General features: G+C 39.4%; 1 protein-coding gene across 1 annotated transcript in view; it reads left to right on the top strand.

Annotated features, from left to right (window-relative positions):
* The window catches only part of LOC143281556 (uncharacterized), a 31809-nt gene extending 6190 nt beyond the window's left edge, over positions 1-25619 (top strand). The window contains exons 5-17 of the mRNA XM_076586783.1: positions 1014-1132; positions 1418-1482; positions 2031-2122; positions 3614-3701; positions 5773-5926; positions 7557-7673; positions 11766-11895; positions 12590-12770; positions 17286-17528; positions 18503-18632; positions 22856-22948; positions 23996-24160; positions 24883-25619. Of these exons, the coding sequence (XP_076442898.1) occupies positions 1014-1132; positions 1418-1482; positions 2031-2122; positions 3614-3701; positions 5773-5926; positions 7557-7673; positions 11766-11895; positions 12590-12770; positions 17286-17528; positions 18503-18632; positions 22856-22948; positions 23996-24160; positions 24883-24992 (1687 nt within the window). The 3' untranslated portion in view covers positions 24993-25619. The remainder of the gene's footprint in view (positions 1-1013; positions 1133-1417; positions 1483-2030; positions 2123-3613; positions 3702-5772; positions 5927-7556; positions 7674-11765; positions 11896-12589; positions 12771-17285; positions 17529-18502; positions 18633-22855; positions 22949-23995; positions 24161-24882) is intronic.
* The last annotated feature ends 1930 nt before the right edge of the window (positions 25620-27549 follow it).

Below are 27549 nucleotides of genomic sequence, written 5' to 3'. Positions count from 1 at the left end.
ACTGATAGTCACAAGTGCTTTCTTGCATATGCTTTTCCAATGGAAAACCTCAACTATCATTTATAAACCCACTAAATAACTAATAGTAAAGAGTGGTAACTCTCTCCATTCACATGGTACACAACTTCAAGTCAGTGCTGCCTACACTACTGATTCATCTGGCACACAGGTAAATAAAAGGTACATTGGAACAAACTCAGACACTTCCTCAACAAGAGAAGCACCAGGCCTTCTCCTTATACCCATCATTTGACATGTGCATACAGCAGCAAAGACAGAAGAAATGTGCAAACACAAATAAGCTTGTATTCAAGCCTACTTCTGGGAGGTTATCGGCCGTAGTTGCTTTCATTTTCTCCACATAGGCAGATAGTAGTTTGCACAGGACAGGAATGTCAGACCCCTGCCGGAGTCTGCACTAGTTGGGTCACGGTAAGTATGTTATTTAAACGTAATTTTAGATAGAAAATTTCCTTTATTCAAGACTGGCATAGCCTCTTTAATCCTGAACAATCCACACAGAACACTTGGACAATACAGAACAAATACATGGTTGCCTCGGTGGTTTTTCATCTGGAAGTTAACAAACAATGAGGCCAGGAGAGATGAAATGATTAACAAATAGTAAAGAGTGGTAACTCTCTCCATTCACAAGGTACACAACTTCAAGTCAGTGCTGCTTACTCTACCGATTAAACTAGCACAGAATAAAAGGTACACTGGAACAAACCCAGACACTTCCTCAAAAAGGGAAGCGCCGGGCCTGTCCTTATACCAATTATCTGACATATGCACACAGCAGCAAAGACAGAAGAAATGTGCAAACACAAATAAGCTTTAATTCAAGACTGCCATAGCCTCTTTTATCCTGAACAATCCACACAGAACACTTGGACAATACAGAACAAACACCACTCTTTAACAACAGGTAGAATGTTAAAACCATTACATGTAGCCTTCAATGAACATTTGCAAGTGCATGAACCATTTTCTGTTAGCTTTTGATTTTGCAGCTGCACTCGGCTTGCCCTGACTCCACTGGCCTATTTGTGGCGCCGTCAGCAGGATGAACTTTTGATGGAAATGGTGGAGTGCCAAATGGAGGCCATTATTATCAAGGTGGCAGCTTTAGGTGAGTGCGTTTTATCTTCTGTAGGTTGGTTTTGTTATAATTTCTTTTTCTAAATCTTGTTTTATTTGACTGATCATGTTTTTGTGTCTCTCTTGTACACACACACACATGCGCACACACACGCCAAACGCACGCACGCACGCACCCACCCACCCATCCCCCCACCCCCCCTCCCCACCCTGTTTGAACAGAAGCTGCATATTACATGTGGATGGGGCTGATGACTAGATCTTTCGGTAGATGGTTGTTGGTTGTTTTATATATTCTATATGTATATATTAACAGGTCTGATGCCGGAGAAACACCTGGGCCTTTCACTGAAACAGATTTACCCTCACATGATGAACATGGTAAGTCCCATCAACACACAAAAGGGGCAGATTTTCAGCCACACCTAGTAACAAAATAAACAGTATGCATGTGTGTGTGTGGGTAGTATATATATATATATACATATAGAATGGTGAGATGGGGAAAACAGGATAGATAGAAGATGGAATCAAAGATGAATATTTGAAATTAATAGATGTCCAGTTAAATTTATTTTACATTAGTGCTCTACATTAGTTTAAAGAAGTGGGTTTTTAGGAAAGACTTGAATGAAGTGGAAGACTTCATGATATGGAAGTCATTAATTCAGCAAGAGAAACAACTGAGTCAAAAACATCAATGTTTCCAGTGACTGCAGATAACACACTTTCATGGAAGTAAGGCTTTATCAACTCATAGTAAAAAAAAAATTATCTGCTTAACAGTAGCATCACCAAAACAAACACACTTGATTATAGGATAATTTTCAAAGTCTTAAAATTTGACTTAAAACTGGAATGTGAATCACACTAAAGTATGAAAGAGTCCATTGACAATGGCTATAGATTGGTTTGTTTCATTCTTTCAGCATCAGCAGTACGGGCTGAACGTGTGTGGAGAAGGAGGGGAGTATGAAACCTTCACTTTAGACTGCCCTCTCTTTTACAAGAAGATTGTTGTGTAAGTATGCTTTTATTCAATGATAATCACAGTAATGATATGGATTTATATAGCACCTATTCTCTAAAGAGGGCACTAGGTATTTTACAAAAACCAGTAAATCGCACACTCAGGCATGTACACACAGACACTCACACAAAGTATTTACAAGAACAGTTCAGTGGGACAGTGGTGCTCTACATTAGTTTAAAGAAGTGGGTTTTCAGGAAAGACTTAAACAAAGTGGAAGATTAGACACAAAGTCTGATGCACACATGTATGAAAACATGCACACACATATCACACAGAGAAACAAACAATATGTCGGTATGCATGTGCCATAGTAAACAAAATATCTGAACATATGTGCCATCATAATTATCAGTTGGAAAGCAATGATGATGTCTGCAAAACTGTTGTGGAGAGCATTAGGCAGATACTGTATGCATGTGCAAAAATTGTTGTAAATCACTTGTAAATCACACTTTCAAATTCAAGCATGGAGACACACATACATACAGTGATTTAGCACTCACAGAGACATAGACAGTCGTGCATGCTCAAACACCTCACCATACAACTCCCCCCTCCTAGTTCTTTATTGATTTAATTTTTTCTAATGATTACATTTAAATGTGAAATATCAGTACTTTACTTGGTGTCTACAATCACCAGTGTGTGTGGTGGGACATTAAAATAGAATTTCACCTCCACATGTTTGCTTGCAAGAAATTTGTAACAATGGCCTAGTCTCATTTTTCTTTCATCTTTCTTCAGTGAAAATCTCTAACCATTAAAGTGTTGTTTTATTTGTTTTGTTTCATTTTGAAGGGACTTGCTGGTGGTTGTCATTGTTCCTTCTTTTCTTTTCTTTTCTTTCCTAGGATGATATTTTCTATTGCAAGTTAATGGAACAGTGACCTGGATGTAATGTGCCTGACAAGGAAGCGACCGTCCATGAGTTTGATTCACATGTACAGACCAGGATTTTAATAGTAGCTCTACTAGGTCGAGAGTGGTGGTCCATGTGCAAATCATGTGGATAAGATGATAAACAGGGATCATGTCTGGAACATGCAATTAGCATACATAAAAGAACCCAAGGCAACAAAAGGCGTATCTCTGGCAAAATATGTAGAACATTCGGCTTTGGTAGTAAAACAAACACACCTGCTGACAGTGAATTAAAAAGGGTGGTACAACGCTGTGGCAACATGCTCTGCCCAGAGGGAGGAGCCTGCATTTCACATAGAGAATTCTGTTATGGCAAACGGTGATACAATACACTACTGCAGATCACACAGCACTTTTCCATCTTCAGTACCTTGCTGTCTGCTGTCTGGAACATGATGTTATCTGTTGTGACAAAAAATGATACATTACTACGGAACACAGTTCAACACAACATAACACAACAGCACAACATAAAACAATGCAACACAACACAATACAACACAACACAACAAAATATTGATGGGAGATTTTACACAGTGAAAACATATGTGTGTGCAGAGATGATGTTGAAACTGTAATCCATTCTGCGGATGCTTTTGCCCCAGTGGGTTACCTGCGCTTCAGGAAAATCCACCTAGAAGACAAGGTTGGGTGTTTGTTGTTGTGTTTTTTTTGTGCTCCAGAATTTTGGACGTTTTTGTGTTATTATTTTGATGATGATGAATGATGATGGGGGTGATGAAGATGCTACTGTGGGGGTCTGATTAGAGTTGGGACCACTTGAGACTTGATATTCACAATTGTCAATCAGGCTGAGAGATACAGACATCTGCTGTGTTGGTCAGGAAATTTGAGCAACACTCCTAAAGACGCATCTGTGAAGTGGATGACCTTCATTTGTGTGGTCCCAGTCTTTTGATTTTGAGCCCATAGCACACAGCTGTGGGCAGGTGCTTTCCACTGGCTGAAAAACCTGCCTCTGAGGGGCTGAAACCCACGTCCTTCCAGTCATCAGTCTGTGATGACGACCACTTTGCCACTGTGGCTGGTGATATGGTAATTGTGTGCTTTGAGTTTCTGTTCCAGTTTGATTCAAGGAGGTATTGAAGCATGCAGATGATCCATACATGCTACACCAAATCTGCACTTAAAAAAAAAAAAAAAAAGATGCTTGACCTGCTCAGAAACCCAACACATTGGTCAGGCCTTTAGCTAAATGTAGGTTTGTGTAAAACATTAACATAAAATGAAATAAAATCATTGAACAAAGTAATCAAAGAAGTAAGTTCTTAAAATATGACAAGAATAAAAGTTACATAGAAGGCAAATGCATTGCTTTGATTGAAAAGTGAAACTGAAAAGAACGAAAACAAAAGAAAAAAAAGCAAGAAAGAATGGTTAAAGGAGAGAAAGTTGTAGTTTTATTTTGACATTCAGATAAAGGGAAAAGGTGTGTGTTTCTGTGTTGGTATTCATATAGTTTGTTGTCTTTGCATTTCTTTTTGTTTTCTGTTGTTTTTTTTAATTTTTTTTCCTTTTTTTATTTTTGTTATAATCTGCTATAGAAATAGAGAAGAGTTGGCTGGTTAATATTACTTTTATAAAGGAAAGATGTAATCAGTTGACTAAATACATTTTTGCTCTTTTTTTTCTCGTGATATGTATTTTCAAAGAACTGTCTGAGACTAATCATATTTTTGCTTTTTTTCTCGTTATAGATATTTTTAGTCAACTCTCTGACTTTTTCACCACATATTCTCTGTTAAAATTTGCATGAATAAATTCTAACTTTGTACAAACTTTAGGTGGCAGGTCTAACTTTTGAATCATAAGGGCATCAGTCTGAATGGGTGTGGCTTTAGTTTCTATAACTGTGCTTGACGGGTACAGTTGGTGAACAGCTAGAGCGCTGGATTCTCACCCGAGTTCCCTGAGTTCAGTCCCTGGTTTCAGTGCAGGCGGTTGGTTCAGGGTGGAGATTGTTCCAGTCTGCCAGGTCAGTGTCGACAGAGACCTGTCAGTGCCTGTACCCCCTTTGTGTGTATACGCTTGAAGAAGATCAAATATGCACATTAAAAGTCCTGTAATCCATGTCAGCATTCGGTGGATTATGGAAGCAAGAACATACTCAGCATGCACACCTCTAAAAATGGAGTATAGCTGCCTGTATGGCTTGGTTAAAAACGGTCGTACATCATGTAACATGTGAAACCAGTACACACACATGAGTCACTGAGAGAGTTGTAACCCACAAATGCAGCAGAAGAAGAGCTGTGTTTACGATTAACAAATAAGTAAAAGATAATTAGTGTCAGGCAGAAAAACCTACCTTTTTCACAAAACATTCTTCCTGAATCACTCCCTGTTCTCTCAAATTGTCCGTAGTATTTGAGTTTGTGTGTATGAGACTGTGTGTGTGTGTATATATGTCTATTTGAAATCAGGAAAAGAATAAGTTTCCAAAAATATTACTATTAGAAAAGTGTGCATGTGTGTGAATATGAGAGTGAGAGAGAGAATGTGTAGTTTGAAATCAGCACAAATAATAAAATTCCAAAAGTATTACTTCATATTAGAAAAGTCTCTGTGTGTCCGTGTACGCATGCACGCATGTACATGTGCATCTGTGTTCAAACGTTTTCTTTGAAAACTGGACCATTGACTTGCCCAGCAAGAAGAAATTTCTCTGAGTGAGTGAGGAGACATCATCATTCCAGGGAGATGATCGGACAGTGGAGGAGAGGGTTAGAGCTCTGCCACTGACGACCAGTCAGACGCTGATGGCAACCCTGAGGTCGGAGGTCAGATGTGCCAGTGAGGACTGCGCTTCTCTGCCAGCACTGCACGTGCCATCCGTCCCTCCTCTCACAGGTATGCTTTGTTACTCCTGTTACTACTGATATTTACATAGCGCTCGCCTTCTGTCAGAGACCAAACTGTAAGTGCTTTACAAACAGGGAGTTGTTTGCTGACAAGGCTGATAAGGTGGTGTGGGTATAGCCTCCTGACAACTGCCTTTAGGCACTCATCATTCGTTTCCTGTGTCATTCAGTCACACACACTCATCATTCGTTTCCTGTGTCATTCAGTCACACACACTCATCATTCATTTCCTGTGTCATTCAGTCACACACACTCATCATTCGTTTCCTGTGTCATTCAGTCACACACACTCATCATTCATTTCCTGTGTCATTCAGTCACACACACTCATCATTCGTTTCCTGTGTCATTCAGTCACACACACTCATCATTCATTTCCTGTGTCATTCAGTCACACACACTCATCATTCGTTTCCTGTGTCATTCAGTCACACACACTCATCATTCATTTCCTGTGTCATTCAGTCACACACACTCATCATTCATTTCCTGTGTCATTCAGTCACACACACTCATCATTCGTTTCCTGTGTCATTCAGTCAAACACACTCATGTACATATACTTCCAGGGTTCCTACAGAGTCATGGAAAGGTCTTGGAAAATATGTGGTATGTTATTTAAATGTAATTTTAGGAAGAAAATTTCCTTTTGCCTTTCAGGGTCTGGATTTTTATATTTTTTTTATAATGAAAGCCATGACAGTACCATTCAACAAAGAGCTTTGTATATCTAAAAACAAGTTTACAAAAAGTGATGAAAATTGAACAGTGATACAAGATGTCCAAGAACTGTAGCAGATGAATGTTTGATTCAGTTTGGCTTACTGTTTGATATCAGAAGTTTATAGTCTGGTCTGTAAGATTTATGGAATTTCAATTCTTCACATCTATGAGGACCCTTGATATAACTTCTCACTCAGTGTGTGGTTGGTTTTGACAACAGCACTGTGCATGTTAAAAATAAGGTGCCATGGCTGAATTGAACATTGGACTTCAGATTTAGTGTTGACACCAGTGAACCGGGTTTGAGGCCCCATGTTTGCTTGGTGTGGTGACTGTGGGAAAGGCGTTTTGCTCCAGTTTTCCTCACTGCACCCAGGTGTGAATGGGTATGGTACCTGACTTAAGGGCCTCACCTTCCTTTGCTGAGCCCTTGACACAGTGAATTTGAATTTGCTGCCCCCATGGCTGTAAAAGGCAATGGGGCCTTTGACCTTTAGCCTTTAGCACTGCAAGTGAGGCTTTCTTTCATCAGCACTGCCGTTGCCCCATGAGTGAATATTCTGTCAACTTTTGTGTGTGTATGATTATATTTCACCCCTTTTTGTAAAGCTCCTAAAGCCCAGCATAGAGAAGAGGCACTAGAAATTCACTTTATTATCATAATTATTCTTATTCTTATTATTATTTACATCCACATATTTATACATGCACAGACACGCAGTCACACAGATGCACACACACACACACACACACACATACACACACATGTGTGCACAGAGTTTCTTAAAATTCTATGGCTATCAACAGTCTTTATTTTTACACCTTTACAATTTTTCATGTTACTGCAGATTTATCTGATGATGATGTGATGTTTGATGGCATCACTGTACCCCAGGTCAGGTACCATTGTACAGTGGAGGGACGTCAGACTACTTCAGTGTGGGACCAGTGGTTGCTGTCAGGGAGGGGGATCTGAACACCACCTGTCACACTGCCATGGAACAGCTCAAAGGTTGGTTCAGTGCTATCCAGACATGGGCAGCATACGCGGACAGTCACTAACGATGCACAGATTTTGACACTTTGTCATTTTTTTTGGCAGGACCTAGCCAGTAACTAACAGTATTAAATTTAGTGTCAGTGGAAAGAGCAGACCTTCTACTAACTGTTTATGATAGGTTCAATTATTATTTCAAGTACAAAAACTATACAATTTACAGAAGCAAAGTAAACGTTTTTGTGTCAGAAAATGAATGTGGATTCTGAATCTGAGCTTTCCCCCCCCATTTATTCTGATTGTAGATAACTATTCAGGCATTTGAAAGTGATTTTAATAGTTTTTGCGCATCAAAAAAGTCTATTTCCACCTCCATAGAATAACTTAAAAAACAACAACAAAAAACAACATCTGGAAATGGTATACTTATTGTCAGATGGTACCTGTAGAACAAATTAGGTTAAATATTTTTATGATAACAATCACAATGCTTGAAACATGTAAGCGAACAGCTGTCCCAACAATTACAAATGAGGGTTCTGTCAAGATGAAAAGTCAGTCATGTTCTCAAAAACTTAGTAGTCAAACTTTTTTTCACACCAAAGAGCATTGCCCCTTACCTCTTCCTGGTTGCAACTGAGTTGATAAAGTGTCTGCTATGTATTTAGTTTGAATATGATTTTATTCTCGAAAGCAAGTAAAGACATTGCGAACACACAGAGCAGCAACAGGCCGAAGCTTATGGTGTGCTCGGAAAAATGCTCACAGTAAAAGAATAACACGGCGGCAGTATCATAAACAACATCAAATATGAAATATGAATTAAATCATGGATGAACTCTGAAAGGAAAACAAAGAAGTCCTCCTGAGAAAGGGAGTGTGTCTGTTCTACAAAGGAGTTGGTCAACTGATCCAGGACAAAAAGTGTGAAAAAATAGAAACACAAGATTCCCGTCTAATATCATCATCTTAGATGAACAGACTATAAATAAATAAACGAACGAACAAAGATTCCCGTCCATTGTCTGTCAACCCTGGGTTTCATGAAAATCTTGGATTATTGGCTGTTGTCAGTTCCTACTAGATGAACACTGTGAAAGACAGTTCACTGAAATCATGGCCACGCCACTTTCCCACACCCTGTGCCTGGTCTTCCACCTATCGTCTTACACCACTCCACTCTCTCTCCTCCCTGTCTTCTCAAATTACACAAAAGTGATGCACCCTTACTGTCAGTCATTGTCACCTGCTCAAAATTGATGTTTGATTGGATAGATTGACTGGACAAAGTATCAAACATTGCTGTCAGTTTTGTCACTGCTGTTGTCATCACATTCGAGTTCAAACCATTTATCAGACAAGGTGATACATTTCTCATTGTTATTACAATACATAATCATCTGCACAGCCTGCAAATTGTGTAAATCTATTGACTGGGACCTTTGTCTCAGCTGGGCAAAGTTTCTGACACTCATTTTGCTTAAGTCACAAACCCACTTTTCAGGCACACTCAACGAAAGGGGTCCTCCACCTGGCATATGCTCATTTAATTCGTGTGTTTATAATGCAGACACACTAACCGTTCAGATTCTGTTTGTGTTCATTGAACCAAACTGATGAAAGTAAAATCAGAATAAATGCAGGACATCAGTAGACATTTTATTGGCACAATGGCAGCAATTTGTGTAGGACGTCAGCTGACGTCTTATTGGCACTGAACGGGTTAATTGAGAGAGGCAATAATGCCACCCCTTCACCTGACCAACATTTTTCTAGCACAGGAAAGAACAGCCACACACAACGGGAAAACCTACTGACTGGTTTCTTTGTTCTAAAACTGCTGAGGTTGTCAAGTATCCAAATGAAGGTCTACAACTTGCTAATCCCCAAAGCTGATTATAAAACTTAGTGCCCCCAGACCATACATTGGAAAGTAAAAGAACATTTTTGTTTCTGTGCCTAGACTGGCAGGCACAGCTGCAGGGAAGACTGCCTGCTGCAGGCAGATACTTTCAGGCAAGGCCACTGAAACTGTTATACTAACATGGAACAGTTCAAAGGTTGTTTTAACCATTTGACTCCCAGAACCATTTGTAATTTTTGTCCCCCCCCAAATCACCAATCTCACAACAACAATAAAAACAAGAATCACAAATTTTCAAATGATGCTTAAAGGTATATAGAAATATACCTTTTGTTGATGGAAAATGAATGAATAATATATTTAGAATATGTTCAGTGTTGACAGGATGGGAAAATAACCAAGCTTTTTAGTTTTAATACACAAAATATTTTGAATTTTTTTTTTTTTATATATATATGTTTATAAAAATTCAGGTAGATGAATTTCATTGGTGGAAATAGTACTGAAACATTTGCATATGTTTTGGACATAATGACCAGGTTCACTTATGTTCTTCTCCACTTTCATCTACAACACACACACACACACACACACACACACACACACACACACACACACACACACACACACACTGTTATGCAATAATACAATGGACACATACACACACACAATATACAGTTATACTATTTCAGCTTGAAGTCTTCATCTGGGGTTTCATAATAAATGAAATTCCAGAATAAAGGCTCCAAGCCAAATTATTGGGGTTTTTTCAACAGAATTATGCCCTTGATGTACTTGGTAGGGTGTAACCTTCATCAGGATTATCAGAATCACTCCTTTTAGACCAGCATTACTTTTGTTTTCTGCTGTGTTTTTGTAGTTACTGTTATCACCATTGCGCAGCAGATCAGACAGTCCTGCCACCTCTTCTGCACTGTACATCATGGCAGCCAGGTTGACTTTCTCAACAACTTCTTGCTTTACAAAATGCAAAAAATTCTCAAAGTGAAGCTGAAACTTGCTGAGAAATTACTTCAGACTCCCTGCAAGGCACATGCCATTTGCAAACGAAGTTTCGGTAATCAAGTGATCCCTGAACTATGGTAATCAAGTGATCCCTGAACTATGGTTCAAACTGTGGTTGGGAATAAAAGGCTTCAGCACCATCATGGGACAGCTCAAAGGTTCTTATGTTTATTATCATTATTGATACTTGTATAGCACCTGTCTTATGTTTATTATCATTACTGATACTTGTATAGCACCTGTCTTATGTTTATTATCATTATTGATACTTGTATAGCACCTGTCTTATGTTTATTATCATTACTGATACTTGTATAGCACCTGTCTTATGTTTATTATCATTATTGATACTTGTATAGCACCTGTCTTATGTTTATTATCATTACTGATACTTGTATAGCACCTGTCTTATGTTTATTATCATTATTGATACTTGTATAGCACCTGTCTTCAACCAGAGATTAAACTTCAAGCCCTTTACAAACACTAAGCCTTTTGTACAAGTCACCTACTTGGGTGGAGCTGATTGAGAGCTGCATTTAGGCCGTCATCATTCGTTTCCTGCGTCATTCAAATGACTAGTATCCAGACTACCATACACAAGCGCTAATGGAGGGAGAAGAAAATTCTGGCAAGTGTGGGATTTGATCTCATACCCTCTGATTCTCTTGCTTCCTTGGCGAAGGCATTACCACTTAGCCACCACTCAATGGTTGACTGCATAAAGTCTTGTTTTTGTCCAGTCCTCTGCTTTTCCTTGAATTTTCCTTCTGATTATCTCAAAACTTGATTTCGTCCACAAGTGGAATTTCCCTTGAACAGAATTAAAGAAATTAAACAGTAAACAACAAGTAAATAAATCAACAGATGCATTAATGAAACAGAATGTGGAAATGAATAAAAATTGAATGGAATAAATCACATGAAACAGAATGGATTAAATATTCATAAATCAGTGAATGAAATCAAATGAGATGAAATGAATAAATGAATTGGAATGGAATGGAGGAAAGAGTTACAAACAAATTTAGGATCACCCTGACTTTGACATTGCCACATCTGACACTTTTATGCAGAAGGCAGGGAATCATCAGAATAAAACATCTTTCCGTTCCTTATTTTGTAGTAAATTCTAACAACGTCACTTTGTTTCAGAAATTCCAGATAGGATGTGCTTCAGCTGCTCATTGTTGTGATGTACTTCGATTCTGTTTCAGGAGCAGTGGAATCCTTAGAGAGGTTGATGTCTGAAGTGTACGCCATGAGCGTGTATGTCAGCAACATGTCTGATTTTGCTTCCATCAATGCTGTGTATAAAACCTACTTTGGCCTTAACCCACCAGTCAGGTAACAATAACATAGTAAATGATAGTTAATGTACTTATACAGCGATAAAATCTTGTTTGGAAACAAATCAGTTTTCATGTGTGCATAACTCTGAACCAAAGGGATGAAAGACAGCACATGTGAGCAGAAGGCAGAGAAATTATGGACAGTCAAAGGGATGTATGGAGGAGCTATTTTGGAAAGAGGTTGTTTTTAATGCTGGACTTGAAAGAGCTGAGTGCAGGGATTAGGTGAAGTGAAAGAGGGAGATTATTCCAAATGCAGGGTCCATCAGGGCACTTGTGTTTATGATCATATGCATATTTAAAAAAGGGTTAAAGGTCCCACGACCTTTTACAGCTATCAGGGCAGTGAATTCATTTTCACTGTGTCTAGGGCTTAGCATATGAAGGCGGGGCCCAATCCTCTCCTTCTGCTGTTTTACGGACATGAGGTACCCATCAACATCTGGGTGGAATGATGAAAATCAGAGTAAAGTGTCTTTCCCAAGGACACACTACCACAACGAAACAAGGCCTTGCATGTACATATCTGTTTGTTGACAGGTTTTTTTAAAAAGTATTTCTTTTCTTATTTGTTTTATTGTTATGTTGTTTTTTTCAGAAAACACTCAAGTGTACACATTTATTTAATGATGATATTATAAGTATTTTTTAGATGTTTGTTTTATTGGAGTTTTTCTTTTGATTTTTAGAATTTGCATTGGAGCATGTCTCCCAGAGGGCGTGGTGTTCGCCATGGACTGTCAGGGGTGGAGAACTGTGCGGCAGCAGGGAGAGGGGGAGGGTGGGGGCAGCGGGCGAAGCACCATGCATGTCCAGGGCATCTCCCACTGGGCCCCTGCCAACATCGGCCCCTACAGTCAGGCCACTGAGGTCAGCGTGTGGCACTGACAAGTGCTTTCTGCTTTTCTGCCTTTCTCCTCTTTCTTCTGTGTTTGTGGGCTGCAACTCCCCCGTCCGCTGGTATGTTTGAGTGGTAGTTTTCTTGTATGTCCATTTTTTACCCTGTCATGTAGGCAGCCATACTTCATATTGGGGGGTATAACCACCGAACACTTACATGGAATATGGGATATTTAACATCCGTTTTTGATCTTCTGCTTTGTGTATACACTTGGAGGGGGTTCGGGTACTAGCAGGTGTGCACATATGTTGTCCTGGGAAATTGGAAAAATCTCCACCTTTAACCTACCAGGTGTGTCGAAACCAGGATTGAACTTAGGAAACTCAGGTGAGAATCTAGTGTTCTAACCATTCAGCCACCACATCCATCATTTCCACCAACAGTTTGCTTATCATAAAGAATTGTCCTGAGGTGACTTTGCAAATCTCATGGACTCTGGAAAATTCTTAATGCTCAGCAAAACTTTGCACTCCCTGGTACCTATCTGTTAGAAAGTTAATCTTTGGGGGGTTGGTAGTGTCTTTATTTTGTTTTATTGCGTTTCATGCAGTTTTATTTCTTTTCATTTTATTATGTTTTATTTTATTTTATTTCATTCTATTTTATCATTTCAATTTTTAAAGATATTTTGCCAGCATGGCAGAAAGAAAAGAAACATGTTATCTTATTTTAGTGTATTACTTTTTCAGTTTTTAAACTGACTTTAGAATGGTAACGGGACAGCATAGATAGAAAAAGTGTGAATGCATGTGGCCATTATGGCAAAGAGAAAAAAAACCTTTTTTTTCTGCATTAACCCTTAGGCTGCCACAATGACGAGACAACTCGTCATCGAAATATTCTGACTTTTCCCTGCTTTGTGTTCAGTTCGTTGACAAAAATGCTGATAGCTTTAGCTTGGGGAATCTTTCTGGATTCTATTCATAGCTAGAAACCCCATCTACATCATGAGGCAGTCCTTTATTTGAACGTTTTGGTTGGGTCACTGTCCCAGTCTTTGCCCGGCTCCTCTCCTCACTCGCTCAACAAAATGTCGGACTGACGCCGTGCTCAAGACATGCGATCGTAGCGGACTAAATCAACCAAGATTGCTTTCTTTTGCTGATGGTCAGAAAGAATTGAAGCGTAAACTAGAAGAAGACAGTGATGAACATTTATTGGACGATTTGATAGAAAATAAAGGGAGCAATCAAGAGAGTGGCCAAGATACGACTATCAGTGAGTGATGCCGGCTGTGCAAACCTTAGCAGACAACAGAAAGTGACTGAATTATTAGCAGAACAGTGTGAGCGATTTTCTTGGCACTCAGCCAACGCGGTCTGATGAGAACTGGAGAAAGTGACCCTGTGAGAGGGGTGAAGAGGGGGGGGGGGGGGTGGAAACTGAGGGGGCGTGGCCTCTCATCCACATTATCACTTGGAGAAGTCACAGTGCATTGTATATCTATCTCTTTTTTATTTTTTATTTTTTATTGTGGTTGTTCTAGTATGATTTTGTGTATGCAGATATCCATTTGTCCAGAAAATATGATATTTTAGTGCAAATTACCTGACTAATTTTAGTAATGAACAAGTTGAAAATGTGACAAAAAACAAAACACTGATTTCAAAACAACAGCATGTCACTAAAAATATATAAAATGGGAAAACATCATGTGTTTTGTGTTCTTTATTCATTTTACTTTCAGAAAATATATACTTTTAAGGGTCTTTCTCCAATAACAAAGAGTACAGAATTTTTTGAAAATTTATACCCGTTTTTTTGGAAAAAAAAAAAACATCTGGCAAATAGATTTCACTTAAATCTTATTTTCCTGGCATCGAAAGGGTTAATGCACAATTATTCAATTCTAAAACTAACCTAGGACAGTGTCAAAAAAATAAAAATGAATAAAAAAGGGAGTTAAAATATGTAGCACAGAGAAAAGAAATGTGTGGCTTTTTTCTGTTTTTATTTAATACAGTTTTATAACCGACAAAAGCATGACAATGGGACACCATTGTCAAAGTATACACCATATTAGCAAAGTAACATTTATGACTTTTTTCAGTCTTGATACACTACTATTTTCTCAATCTTCACTGTACGTTGTGGGGTCTAGCAGATCTGTTGGGTTTGTTTTTTTTTACTTTAATAGACAACAAAGAATCCTTTTTTTTTTAAATCTTATTTTTTCAAAGATTAATTCTATATTTCATGTATGCTTCAAATTTGGCACAGGAACTTTTTCTGCACATTTTCTACTGTCTGTGTTGATAAGTAAATAATCATAATTTGCAAATAGCAACTCCTTTCCTTTCTTTGTGGATCTCACAAACCCACACTTTCTAAAGAACAACTTTCTAAAGCACAGAAATGTGCACTGAACTTGTCCCCTCTTTTTCAAACTTGCCCCAAGCACATACTGTCATTGTCAAGGCCATATTTCATGAAGGCATCCAGTCGCCAGGGCGAAGTGGTTAGCATTGCGGACTGACGGCTGGGAAGATGCGGGTTCGAATCCCAGCGGAGGTGGGTTTTTCAGCCCGTGGCCGGCTCCTACCCAGAGATGAGTGTGCTATGGGCTTAAATGGGGAGACTGGGACCACACAGTTGAGTGTCATCCACTTCAAGGATGCGTCTTTGGGTGTGTTGCTCTAATTACCTGACCATAATAATGATAATAATAATAATAACGGTATATATATAGCGCTGAATCTTGTGCAGAGACAAATCAAAGCGCTTTCGCACCAGTCATTCACACCCATGCATAACTCTAAAACTGGAGAAACTAAAGACAAGGAAGAGGCAGGGAAAGGAGGCTATTTTGGGAAGAGGTGGGTTTTAAGGCCAGACTTGAAAGAGCTGAGTGTGGAGACTTGACGAAGCAAAAGAAGAAGTTTATTCATGACCGACACTGCAAGTGTCTGTATCTCTTGGGCCTGGTTAACGCCAGGATATCATTATGACCGGAAAGTAAAAGTGTAAAGTATAGCCTTGTCACGCAGTCCCAAACCAAAATGGACCTCCATAGCAACATCGTCACTGTCATCGTCATCCTCCTCCTCCTTCATCATCATCAGTATGAACAAAACAGTCTCAAAGTCTGTGGCCTTTCATGCCCTGCTCTCATGGTGACCTCAGTTTCGATACCCCTCCACTTCCGTGCTTGGGGTGAGTCCTGTCAATGTCGTCAGTGTCGGCAGATTCATGGGGGGCTGTTATTTGAGGGACGTGGTGGCGGTCCCCCACTCTGGGAGGTACGCTCACTCAGTCTGGCTCCACGACTAAGCCATTATTGTCGTTAGTAGGGGGCTTAGTAGGTGGTGTCCTAAGTACATATATCAGAACAGGCATCACTGAACACCACCGAAGTGACTCAGCAGCAGTGCAGGGTCTCCTCTGGTGTGTGGCCTCTTGGCGACCTAACATTGATGGTTCCCTGTGGACTGCTGGCGCTGGAACTGCGACGGACGAACCTGGGTGTGGCCGTGTATGGGGGAATCTAAATGAGCGGCATGGGAGTAATGCCACTGAAACGGTGCAGATGATGGGGCAGCAAAAACAAACAAACAAACAAAAATTTCATGAAGGCAGCCTTGGCTTTGTGTGCATCCTCCCAAAAAATGATGTGGGCTCCACAGAGCCACAGCATATGGTAAGGAGAGCACTGCTAAATTGACTCTGTAGTGTCTGTAGGTCTACAGAACCATGACATACAGTAAGGAGAGCACTGCTAAATTGACTCTGTAGTGTCTGTAGGTCTACAGAACCATGACATACAGTAAGGAGAGCACTGCTAAATTGACTCTGTAGTGTCTGTAGGTCTACAGAACCATGACATACAGTAAGGAGAGCACTGCTAAATTGACTCTGTAGTGTCTGTAGGTCTACAGAACCATGACATACAGTAAGGAGAGCACTGCTAAATTGACTCTGTAGTGTCTATAGGTCTACAGAACCATGACATACAGTAAGGAGAGCACTGCTAAATTGACTCTGTAGTGTCTATAGGTCTACAGAACCATGACATACAGTAAGGAGAGCACTGCTAAATTGACTCTGTAGTGTCTGTAGGTCTACAGAACCATGACATACAGTAAGGAGAGCACTGCTAAATTGACTCTGTAGTGTCTGTAGGTCTACAGAACCATGACATACAGTAAGGAGAGCACTGCTAAATTGACTCTGTAGTGTCTATAGGTCTACAGAACCATGACATACAGTAAGGAGAGCACTGCTAAATTGACTCTGTAGTGTCTGTAGGTCTACAGAACCATGACATACAGTAAGGAGAGCACTGCTAAATTGACTCTGTAGTGACTATAGGCCTACAGACCAACGACGGACACATAAGAAAGTACTACTGAATAAAAATTGTTTATTTAGTGAGAATGGATCCAACAGACTCGCAACACAGGAATAGTAGGTAAATGATAAATGATAAAATACGGTCACAGTTAGATGTTGATGAAACATGACCTGTGTCACTGCTGTGTGTCCAGGTGGACCGAAGAGTGTTTGTGGCGGGTCAGATCCCCCTTGTTCCGGGGACCATGCGACTGGTGACAGGGGACCCGGCGGTCCAGTGCTGTCTGTCGCTGCGCCACACTGTCAGTGTGCTTAGAGCCATGTGTCCGCGGGGAAGGAGCCTGCGGGACGTTCTGCTGTGTGTCTGTTACGTCACACACCCTGACGTCATCCACACCGCCAGGCAGCAGTGGCAATACTTGTTTTCAGAGGGAGAGGTGTGTAGGGTGTGGTGTGTGTGTGTGTGTGTGTGTGTGTGTGTGTGTGTTCATGTGTGTGTGTGTGTGTGTGTTCATGTGTGTGTGTGTGTGTTCATGTGTGTTAAGTATGTGTGTGTGTGTGCGTGTGTGTGTGTGTGTGTGTGTGCTTTTGTGTGCATAGGTGTGTTTGTGTATAACATCTGCTTGCGTGGATGCAGTGCATATGCATGTTGATGTGTTTGTGTTTTTGTGTTTGTTAGGGAGAGAGACAGAAAAGGTCTCCAAGTTAAACTAGGGTATCAGCTGACCTATGTTAACTGAGTGTAAACATCAGCATGTGCACATTCTTCTTTGCATTTGCTACCATGTTTGAGTACATTGTCTATGTGAGCTTATCGTGTTTGCATTCAAACGTGTCTTCATGTGTGCACATACAGTAAACATAGCTTTTTGTTGATGATCACCAGCCACTGATTGCCCAGCTGAGTTGTGTAACACATCAATGTGTACAACAGTGTGTATCACACACTTGCCAGAATTTTCTCTCCCGCCACTAGACCTTGAGTAGTGGTCTGGACACCAGTCATTTAGATGAGACAATAAACTGGAGGTCCCATGTACAGCATGCACTTAGCACATGGAAGAGAATCCATGGCAATAAAAGTTGTCCCTGGCAAAATTATAGATAAACTCCACTTTAATGTACATGAGTGTGTGTGTGTGTGTGTGTGTGTGTGTGTGTGTGTGCGTGTGTGTGACTGAAGCCTGACTGACTGATGCAGAGAACAAATGATGAAGGCCTAAAGGCAGCTCTCAGCTGGTGTTTACCAGGTAGGCAGTCTGTTATGCAAATGACTCTGTGTGTGTAAAGGGCTTACACTTTGTTTTCAGACCAAAGATAAGTGCTATGTAAGTAATAATGACTATGATAATATTCATTAATAATGATGATGATCAATGACTGACCTCAGACATGCGCATTGTGTCTGCAGTCTGACGTGTGTGTGGAGGTGGAGACGGGCCACACGCCCATTGTGGAGTATGTGGTGGTCCCCTCCCTCCCCAGGGCGGCCTGTGTGGAGTGGCAAGTGTACAGTCAGAGTGAAGATGTACATGTTGAAGGTGACTTGTGACTGCATTATTACATTTTGACTTGTTTATGTCTGTTTAGATCCACTCTGTGATTATGCTCTGTGTGTTCGTTCTTTAGTTTAAAGTCTTTTCACTGTAAGTGATATTAGACGAGGGTAGGAAAAAAAATCGAGTGGGAGGAGGGGGAGAGGGGGCGGGGGGGAATTACTGTATATGCATGCGAGTAAGTGAAAGTGTGTGTGTGTGTGTGTTACATATAGAGAATGATTGATTTAAGTTTTGTTTAAAAAGAACAAAAACAAAAAACAAACAACCAAACAAACAAAAAACCATAACAATATAACATATTTCTAATGAAAAACTAACAACTATAACAGCGAACCAACTGGACTATTTAACAAGGAGTAGAAAAAGTCATACATTAGCAATGGACTGCTGAAGATCGTCAACACTGAAGATGATTTCAGTTCAGGGATTTGAGACTTTAACATATCGCAAGTTGGTATATGATCGGCTGTTATTGAGCACCACAGATGCAAGAAACATTACTGACATATTTTGTACTAAAACAATTAATTTTCCATCTGCAGATTAGAGAAATGATTTGCTTCTTATGAAAATCATTATGGTAATGTTTTCCCATGAAACCATACATTTTCTGTATGTTCTTATGTAACTCCGAGTTATCGGTGTGTTTTTCCTCAAACTGAAATTTTGACCATTGGACTTTTTCTACCATGGTGTAACATTCCTGTAGTGAAAGCAAAATATTTAAATCTAAATCCTTCGTGGAGCTTCTAGCTCCTTTTTTAGCCAAAATGTCAACTTTTTCATTATAGTAAAAACCGCAATGAGAAGGAATCCAGCAAAAGGTTATGTGAGAGCCTCTTAGTAAGAGTTTGTGAATCAACTGGTTAATTTCAATAATGAGTTCATACCTAACCGTTTCTTTTATAAGTTCAATAGTGTGAAGAACTGATTTAGAATCAACACAAAATAGAATCTGAAATATAGTTTTCGGAAAGGATATCATGAAATTTAACGCCATTAGAATTGCTATGAGTTCAGCTGTGAAGATGGACTTATTCTCTCCCAGCTGAAATGAGTTTTGAAAGTTAAGGTCTTGAATAATGAAAGCAGCACCAGCTCTATAATTTACAGCAGAGCCGTCTGTAAATATCTTTAGATGATTAGGGTATTTCTCTTCCAAATGGATTTGTACATGCGATGTAAGTAAATTTATGTTGTCATCTTTGGTCAGATCAGTGTGATCGATATCAGATTGTGCTCTTTGAAGTAGGTGATACTACAGACCTTTTAGCAAAATGTGGGGTTTTATCCATGCCGGAATTTGTTAAAATACTTGACGTGTATGTTCCCAGTGTGGTATGAAAGGATATAGATCTAGCTCTCTTTGGAAAATCGCGGTCGGATTTGAGAGTTATTTCTGATTCCAAATCATTTTCGTCCGTTAAACTTCTCAAGACAAATTTACTACACGCAAGTTCCCTTTGATCCTCTAATGGTAATACTCCTGCTGCACTGTACGTTTTCTTTCTGGAAGCATGGACTGGTAAGCCAAGTGCCAGTTTATATGCTCGGCAGTCTATGCTTTGAATTTTTTTCAATAAATATTTCGGTGCACTGAAGTATACTTCTTGTGCATATATCAGTTTTGACCGAACAAGTGATGTGCAAAGGTGTAGTAGAATGAATATGTCCTGGCTCCATGGTTGTTTGCATACTATTTTCAAGAAGTTTAATGTTTTCCTGGCTTTTGTTAAAATGTAATCAATATGATGATTCCAAGTTAATTTTGGTGTAAGGTGTACTCCTTGGAATTTAACTACTTTTTTATATTCCAGGGTGTTATCGTAAATTTTAAAGGAAGGCAATGTTGCTGGACTTGATCCATTATTAAAAAGCATCAAGTGTGTTTTTTCGGTTGATATTTGCAGACCATTCTCGCTCATATAATTTGCTACTGTGTTTAATTCATTTTGATATAGCTTTTTTGTGTAATTCATATATCGGGCAAGCGTATTCTTTTTGATTGTAACTTTCATCCACATGCATATATCGTCAGCGTATTGAAGCATTACAACATTCTTTGTTAGTTTTTTTGGTAGATCATTCATTAGAATGTTGAACAATATTGGAGCAATTACAGAGCCCTGAGGATTACCTGTCTGCAATGTTCGTGTAGACGAATACGTATTCCCTATTTTAGCCTGAATTTTTCTGTTTTCTAAGAAGTCTTTTATAAAGTTATACATATGTCCCGATAATCCAATCGTCTTCAGTTTAACATTAGACATGAATGCCACACTTGGTCATAGGCTTTAGTAATGTCGAAAAAAATTGCAAGCAAACATTTTTGTCTCACCAATTAGTGCTTAACCTGAGTGGTTAATTTCACTAAATGATCAATTGTGGATCTTCTGTTTTTTAAAACCTGCTTGATTTAAGGGATGACATTATTCTTTTCACAGTAGTATACAAGTCTGTTTAATATTATTTTTTCTAGCAACTTACAGACATGAGAAGTGAGTGCTATAGGTCTAACTGCCAATGTGTGTTTTTGGTTTGCCTTGTTTGTGGATTGGAACTATTATTGATTCCTTCCAGATTTTAGGGAGAACATCAGTGTCCCAACATCATTTGAATATATTAAGAAGAATGTTCATCCATTTATCTGGTACATGCTTAATCATTTCATTAGAAATTGCATCAGTTCCTACCGATGTTTTCTTATTTGAAATGAAATAGACTGCATCTTTCATTTCTTGGTGTGTTAGAGGAGCATTAATGTAATGTTGATTATCAGGAGCAGGATCGTTACAAGTTTCAGATTTTTCTTCTTTTTCTCCGAGTGCTCTCTGTACCTATGGTAGTCCATCTAGTCTGCTTACTTTAGAAAACAAGCTGACAATTGCTTCAACTTTTTCTGATGTCGAAGGGAATTTGTTGTTTCCTAAAGTGACAGGATATTCTGGAAGTTTTATCCCATTCTTCATGATATTTAATTGATCCCACACTTTTTTAGTATCTTTATAGTCTGAGACTTTGGTGTTAAAAAATGTTGTCCAGTATGTTTTCTTGGCTTGTTCTATTACTCTGTTACTTTTTAATTTGGCGTGGTTCATAGCCTTGTGGTTCTGAGTCGATGCTTTTTTTCTGTATATTCTAAATGTATGCTTTTTCTTATTGACTGCTCCGTCACAGTCTGTAGTCCACCATACATTGCCTAAGTGATCACGATTTTTAACACTGCATGTATTCATTTTAAGAATAGATTCATTGGCAGCATTTAGAATATTGTTACAAAATTTGTTGTATATTTTGTCAATATTATCTTCGGTAGATACTGTTACATCTAGATCATTTAGAATATTTGCGAAAGTGACCCAATCTGCTTTTTTGTAGTTGTACTTTGGGATTGCATCCTGGATAGTACTTTCTAATTGAATTTTTTCATTAATTGTGATGGATATTGGAACATGGTCACTTCCCAATGTATTGTCACGAGTTTTCCATGAGCATGATAAGTTGGGTGAAGTCAATGTTAAATCTGTAGCTGTTGGTCGATGAGTGGGTATGTCAGGAATTCTAGTACATGAGCCATCGTTAAGTAATCTCTGTGTGCGTGTGTGTGTGTGTGTGTGTGTGTGTGTATTGACAGTGCCCCAGTCTGAGGAAGCTGTACTCAAGTGAAAATTTGTAAACTTACATTCACAAGTTTTAAAGACATGAAAAATGTGCTGTCCTTTTTACCCTCTCTCTGTGTGGGCTTGGTCGTCTTTCTCATCAGTACTTGTCTGATTTTGTTTGGTCCTATGTTCCATCCCCTTCACTGCAATCATCTGCTGACTCATGTTCTTGGTATCCCATAGTGTAAAGAGAACTCACAAGGACATCATGCCTTTCCGTACCTTGGTCCTGTCACCTAAAATAAACTTCCCTACAAAATTTATCATGATGAAACAAAATCTCAGTTCAAATCTAGCCTTATAATACAACCTGCTTTCATGTCTGGGTGTTTTTGTGATATGTATATGTATGTGTGTGTGTGTGTGTGTGTGAAGTGTTTGGAGCGGTATGTGTGGTGTAGGTACTTCATGATTCCTTTGTTGGATGAAAATGGGTATCACAGTCTTTAAAGGCATGACCTCTGTGTGTCTTAAAAAAAAATTTTTTAGTGCATGTATCACTGTTACAAGTGTTGTTAACCCTGATCGCTGTGTTGATGACAGAAGTGAGGGTGAAGAGCACACACAGCCAGGTTCACACTCAGTGTCTGTACAGTGACCACATGCCCTCACTCTTCACCTCCTCCACCAAAGTCTGTGAGTACCTGTATGGCTACCTTCAAACTAGAAAAAAGTCACCTTTTACCTGTTTCTTCTTTTGATGACAGACAGGAGTCAGACATGAGTGTGTTGTGTTCATGAATACTTGTGTTTGGACCTCTTGATAATGATATTGTTTGTGTATTATCTCACAGTGTTTTTTTGGTTTTGTTTTTCCAAGTCTCTTGCCTTTCGTTTGAGATAAAACATGTTTCATTTTTGCTGGAAAAAAAAAACATCACATGGTCTTGGTTGTCTCTGTGTGTGTGTATGTGTGTGTGTGGTAAACATTATGTTGGCATTTTGTTGGCAGCCACAAGTGTTATAAGAGTTAAACATGGTAATACTAAGAAATGATAAGTACTGTATTGATATACAACAGAAACTTATAAAAACATGTAAATAGAAGGCTATAGAAACTGTTGACGGAAAAAGGGAGGGTATGGAGGAGATTTTTTGGAAAGAGGTAGGTTTTATGACCAGATTTGAAAGATCTGAGTGCAGAGATTTGATGAAGTGAAAGAGGGAGACCATTCCATGTGCAAGGTACAGAGCCAGATAAAGAGCGCTTGCCAGTCGTGGAGTATTTCAGTTTGGGACTGCAGAAACAGAATGGATCTGAAGCTGATTGTAGAGAGAGAGAGAGAGAGAGTTGTGTAGAGGTGAAGGCAGTCACAGACAGGATGGGGCAGATGCATTTATCATTGCACTGTATCATGTTGTATTGTAGTGTATTACTTTTTGTCACAACATATTTCTGTGTGTGAAATTCAGGCTGCTTTTCCTTGTGAGAGGACATTGCCACAATGAAACACCCCTTTTTTTCCTGCCTGCAAGTGTTTTTGTTTTACTACCAAAGTAGATTTTTTATACAGAATTTCACCAGGGACAACCCTTTTGTTGCCATGGTACTTTTACTTGCACTAATGCTGCACATGGGTCCTGGGTTTATTGTCATGACCCTCATAAATGTATGAAATAAAGTGCAAATCTTGCACTTTATTCTGTCTGTTGAACTGGGGTCTGGTGTTCCTTGATGATCAGGTTTCCAAGGAGAAGACAAGATAGTGGATGTGGAGTCAGCCATCACCACCTGTCTGGACAGCTACTGCCAGCTGCTGATCAGGCTGGAGAGAAGCTGGAATGATGTCCCTTTGTTGAGGCTCTTTTTCCCCACTCAGCGTTTCTCCTACAGTAGCATTATACAAGGTGAGTGTGGACAGCCATGTTTGATGCTGCAGTGGTTGTTGTCATTGACCACTTGGGTCATGAAGGCAACAGGAAGAGGCGGGTCACTTCGTAAATAGCTTTTGACCCCTTTGACCTGTCAGACATAGTTGTGATCAAGATGGACTGTACCAGGGCAGTCCATAAACATCTAGTTATGATGACCAAAATAATGAAATGTGCTGTGAAGCCTATATTTTCTTTACTTTCTCTTAACTCCAGATGTACTGGGTTTACCACAGTCAAAGAAATCTGGAAAAGTCTTGGAAAACAAACAACCCAGGAAGACCATTTCCAGGGCTGGAAAAGACAGGAAAGGAATGTTTTACTATGCTAGGTCTAGATAAGTTGGAATTTTCATGATTCCTTTCACCACACCTACAGTGTTGAAGAAGATTTTGCTTACACACAAAAAAAGAAGAAAAAACAAAGGCAGTCCAAGTGACGAAAATTGAAAATGAGATAAATGTCAAGATCTTTGTGAGATTTTTCTGTAACTGAACATCCCACACTCCACCTCCCGTCCTTTCTCTCACATCCTCTCACATTTTCTGGTAACTCTGTAGTGTACGTCTTTGTGCATGCTGTATGCGACTTTGTTTTCGGGTCTTGGAAAATGCAGTGCAGGAATTCAGAAAAAAAAGTGTGGAATGTTGTTTGCTGAGATTAGTATGAGACCTGTATATTTTTTGCCTGTGTTTCAGCATGGACCAAGGGCATGGAGCGACTGACTGACCGCCCTGTGCCGGTCTCTCTGGTTCCTGTCCTTCAGCTTGGGGAGACAAACACCACGGCCCTCCTCTTGTGTCACTGAGCTAGCAGCAGGTTCTGCTGAAGCCTCCTCCATTAAGCAAGTGGTGATTTGATAGTACCAAATGTTGTAAACCCCCCAAAATTAAATAAGTGGTCCGTACAGATTCATGGAAATCTGGAGAAGTCTAGAATGAATAGCACCACTGATAATAACACTGAAAGTAGAAACTGCCACACTGATGTTGTGTCATGGAGGTTCAGCAGTCAATGGGTTAAGTGGGGAATGGAGCTCGGAAGAAAGAAGCAAAGTAGAGAGGAGATGTTGAAAACTTTCCAGGAGAGACACTAGTGACTTTTCCTCTGCACCACAAAAGGTGTGCGTTGTGACTGATAAATGTGAGTGTGTAAATTATTTCATGCTCAAGTGAGAGTGTTTTCTGGTGTTGACTATCTGTGGTTAAGTTTCTTCTTCTTCATTCGTGGGCTGCATCTCCCACATTCACTCGTATACATGTACATGAGTGGGCAGTGGGGTTTTATGCGTATGAACGTTTTTTTACACTGCTATGTAGGCAGCCATACTCCGTTTTCAGGTGTGTGTATTGTTTAAGGTTGAACCATCTCATTTGGCTGGCACTGGTTCGTTTTGAGCTGTGGTGTGTGTGTGTGTTCAATTTTGAAATAAAGTCAAAATGTGAGCAAAGTCAAATGTCACGTGTGTTAATTCCTGATAAAAAAAAATAAACAAACAAAAAAGCTAAGCAAAAAAAAATCTGTATGTGTGTTTATCTAAAAATTTGCCTTTTTTCAAGTTTTATTCTAAGACATAAAATAATACGAAGTTTGAAATGATAATGTGTAAGGATGAAAGAAAATATTCAAATTTTAGAAAAAAGAAAAAAAAAATGTGCACAAGTAACCATAGAAAAAAATGATGGGCTGCACTGGCTGAAGAGTCCAGAGCAATGACATGTCCCATTCTTCCACCAAAGAGCAGCAGCTGTGTTGTAAGTGCAATGTTCGGACAGCAGTGAGGCGACAGGAGGGGCCAGGGGGGGGTGTGGGTAGAGAGGGATATAAAGGAGGGGGGGAAAGGGGTGCTTGCCACTGAAGGGAGGGCTGCAGTGACAACAGCTGTGTTGTGAACAGGGGTCAGTGGGTGAAAACATCCTTGCTGTCTGGGGCCGAGACAGGCAATGCATTCTGAACTTTACGGCTGTCAGCATGATACCTGCCACCACTGGCTTTAGCTATGGCGCCATGGAAAGAGACAACCAGGGACTACCAGTTTAATTATTTTTAACTTCATTTAATTAGTTTTCAGTTAATGGCAGTTTCTATCCATCATATAATACTTTACACTTAAAAAAAAAAATCTTACTGAAAAAAATGTGTGTGTTTTGATTTAGAATCTCAATTATTACAATCTGGCAAACTTTTTGGTTGGGTTTATCTCAGAGCTTTCAAAAATGGTTGTGTGGAGATCTACTGTTATTGGTTTAAGGCATCAATATTTGGGTTGGTAGACGGCAAGACTGAACTGATGTTATCACAGTCCCCTAGTGAGATCAGTTGGCTGATTGATTGACTGATTTATTCAGATTAATAGCAAAAACACAGGTGAACCATCTGCTGTCAAATGAATTGGAAACAGTTTCCGTGAATTGGACAAAAGATGTATTCATCATTTTACCTGTTGTGACTCTAAAAAAAAAAATGTGATAACACTCCAGTAATAATTCATTTCATTGATTTGACTGATACATTTTGTTAGCTATAACACTTTATGATATGGATGTGCTTTATGTTTTGGTTTGTAGTAATAAAATGAATTTGCCCAAATTATTATTCACACACACATTCCAGGAAATATGCATGAGCAAATAGGAAACTGGCTTTTAATGCATAATTGATAATTTTATCTTGTGTTGCTGTAAAATCTGCAAGTTTTTCCTGTGAAAGAAAAGCAACAAACAAACAACAGGAAAGGTAAAGGTAGATTTGCCAGCAGCACAATGTGTTATTTGCAATCTTCGTATCATGGATTAGCTAAGAGAAGCTTAATAACTATCTCTCACAGTTTCACACACGCGCGCACGCACGCACACACACACACACACACACACACACACAAGCGTGCGCGTGCACGCGCATGGTACAAATATAGTACATGGGGGGGGGAAAGAAAAAACGTCCATGCTAGCACTTAAAATAACAAACAAAAAAACAACAAGAAACACACACACACACACACACACACACACAAATCACTTTCATGGCATTCTCTGAAATGTTCATTCTAGATAGTATCTTCTGATATGAAGTTTTAAAAAAAAATCCAACAGACTTCCCATTCCCATCTACTCTTGAGAATTTTTAGTGTGTGTTGAGAGTTAAAACAAAAACTATGCATACACATGCACATTCAACAAAATTATCTCGCCTTCATGTACAAGAAATTCGCACTATTCCTTGACATCAAGGAAAGTCGCTATGTGGGCGACAGGATAACGCACATCATTAAAATACATTCACATACACACAGTCATATGTACTCCTTCACATATACCCACTCACTTCATGTACCCTGAGAACGACTCCAGTTCTTCACTAAAAAG

This window comes from Babylonia areolata, chromosome 4, assembly GCF_041734735.1.
Source record: "Babylonia areolata isolate BAREFJ2019XMU chromosome 4, ASM4173473v1, whole genome shotgun sequence".
In the NCBI taxonomy this organism is placed as follows: Eukaryota; Metazoa; Mollusca; class Gastropoda; order Neogastropoda; family Buccinidae; genus Babylonia; species Babylonia areolata.
Note: the sequence above shows the minus strand (reverse complement) of the source record. Positions and strands in the feature narration are given on the sequence as shown.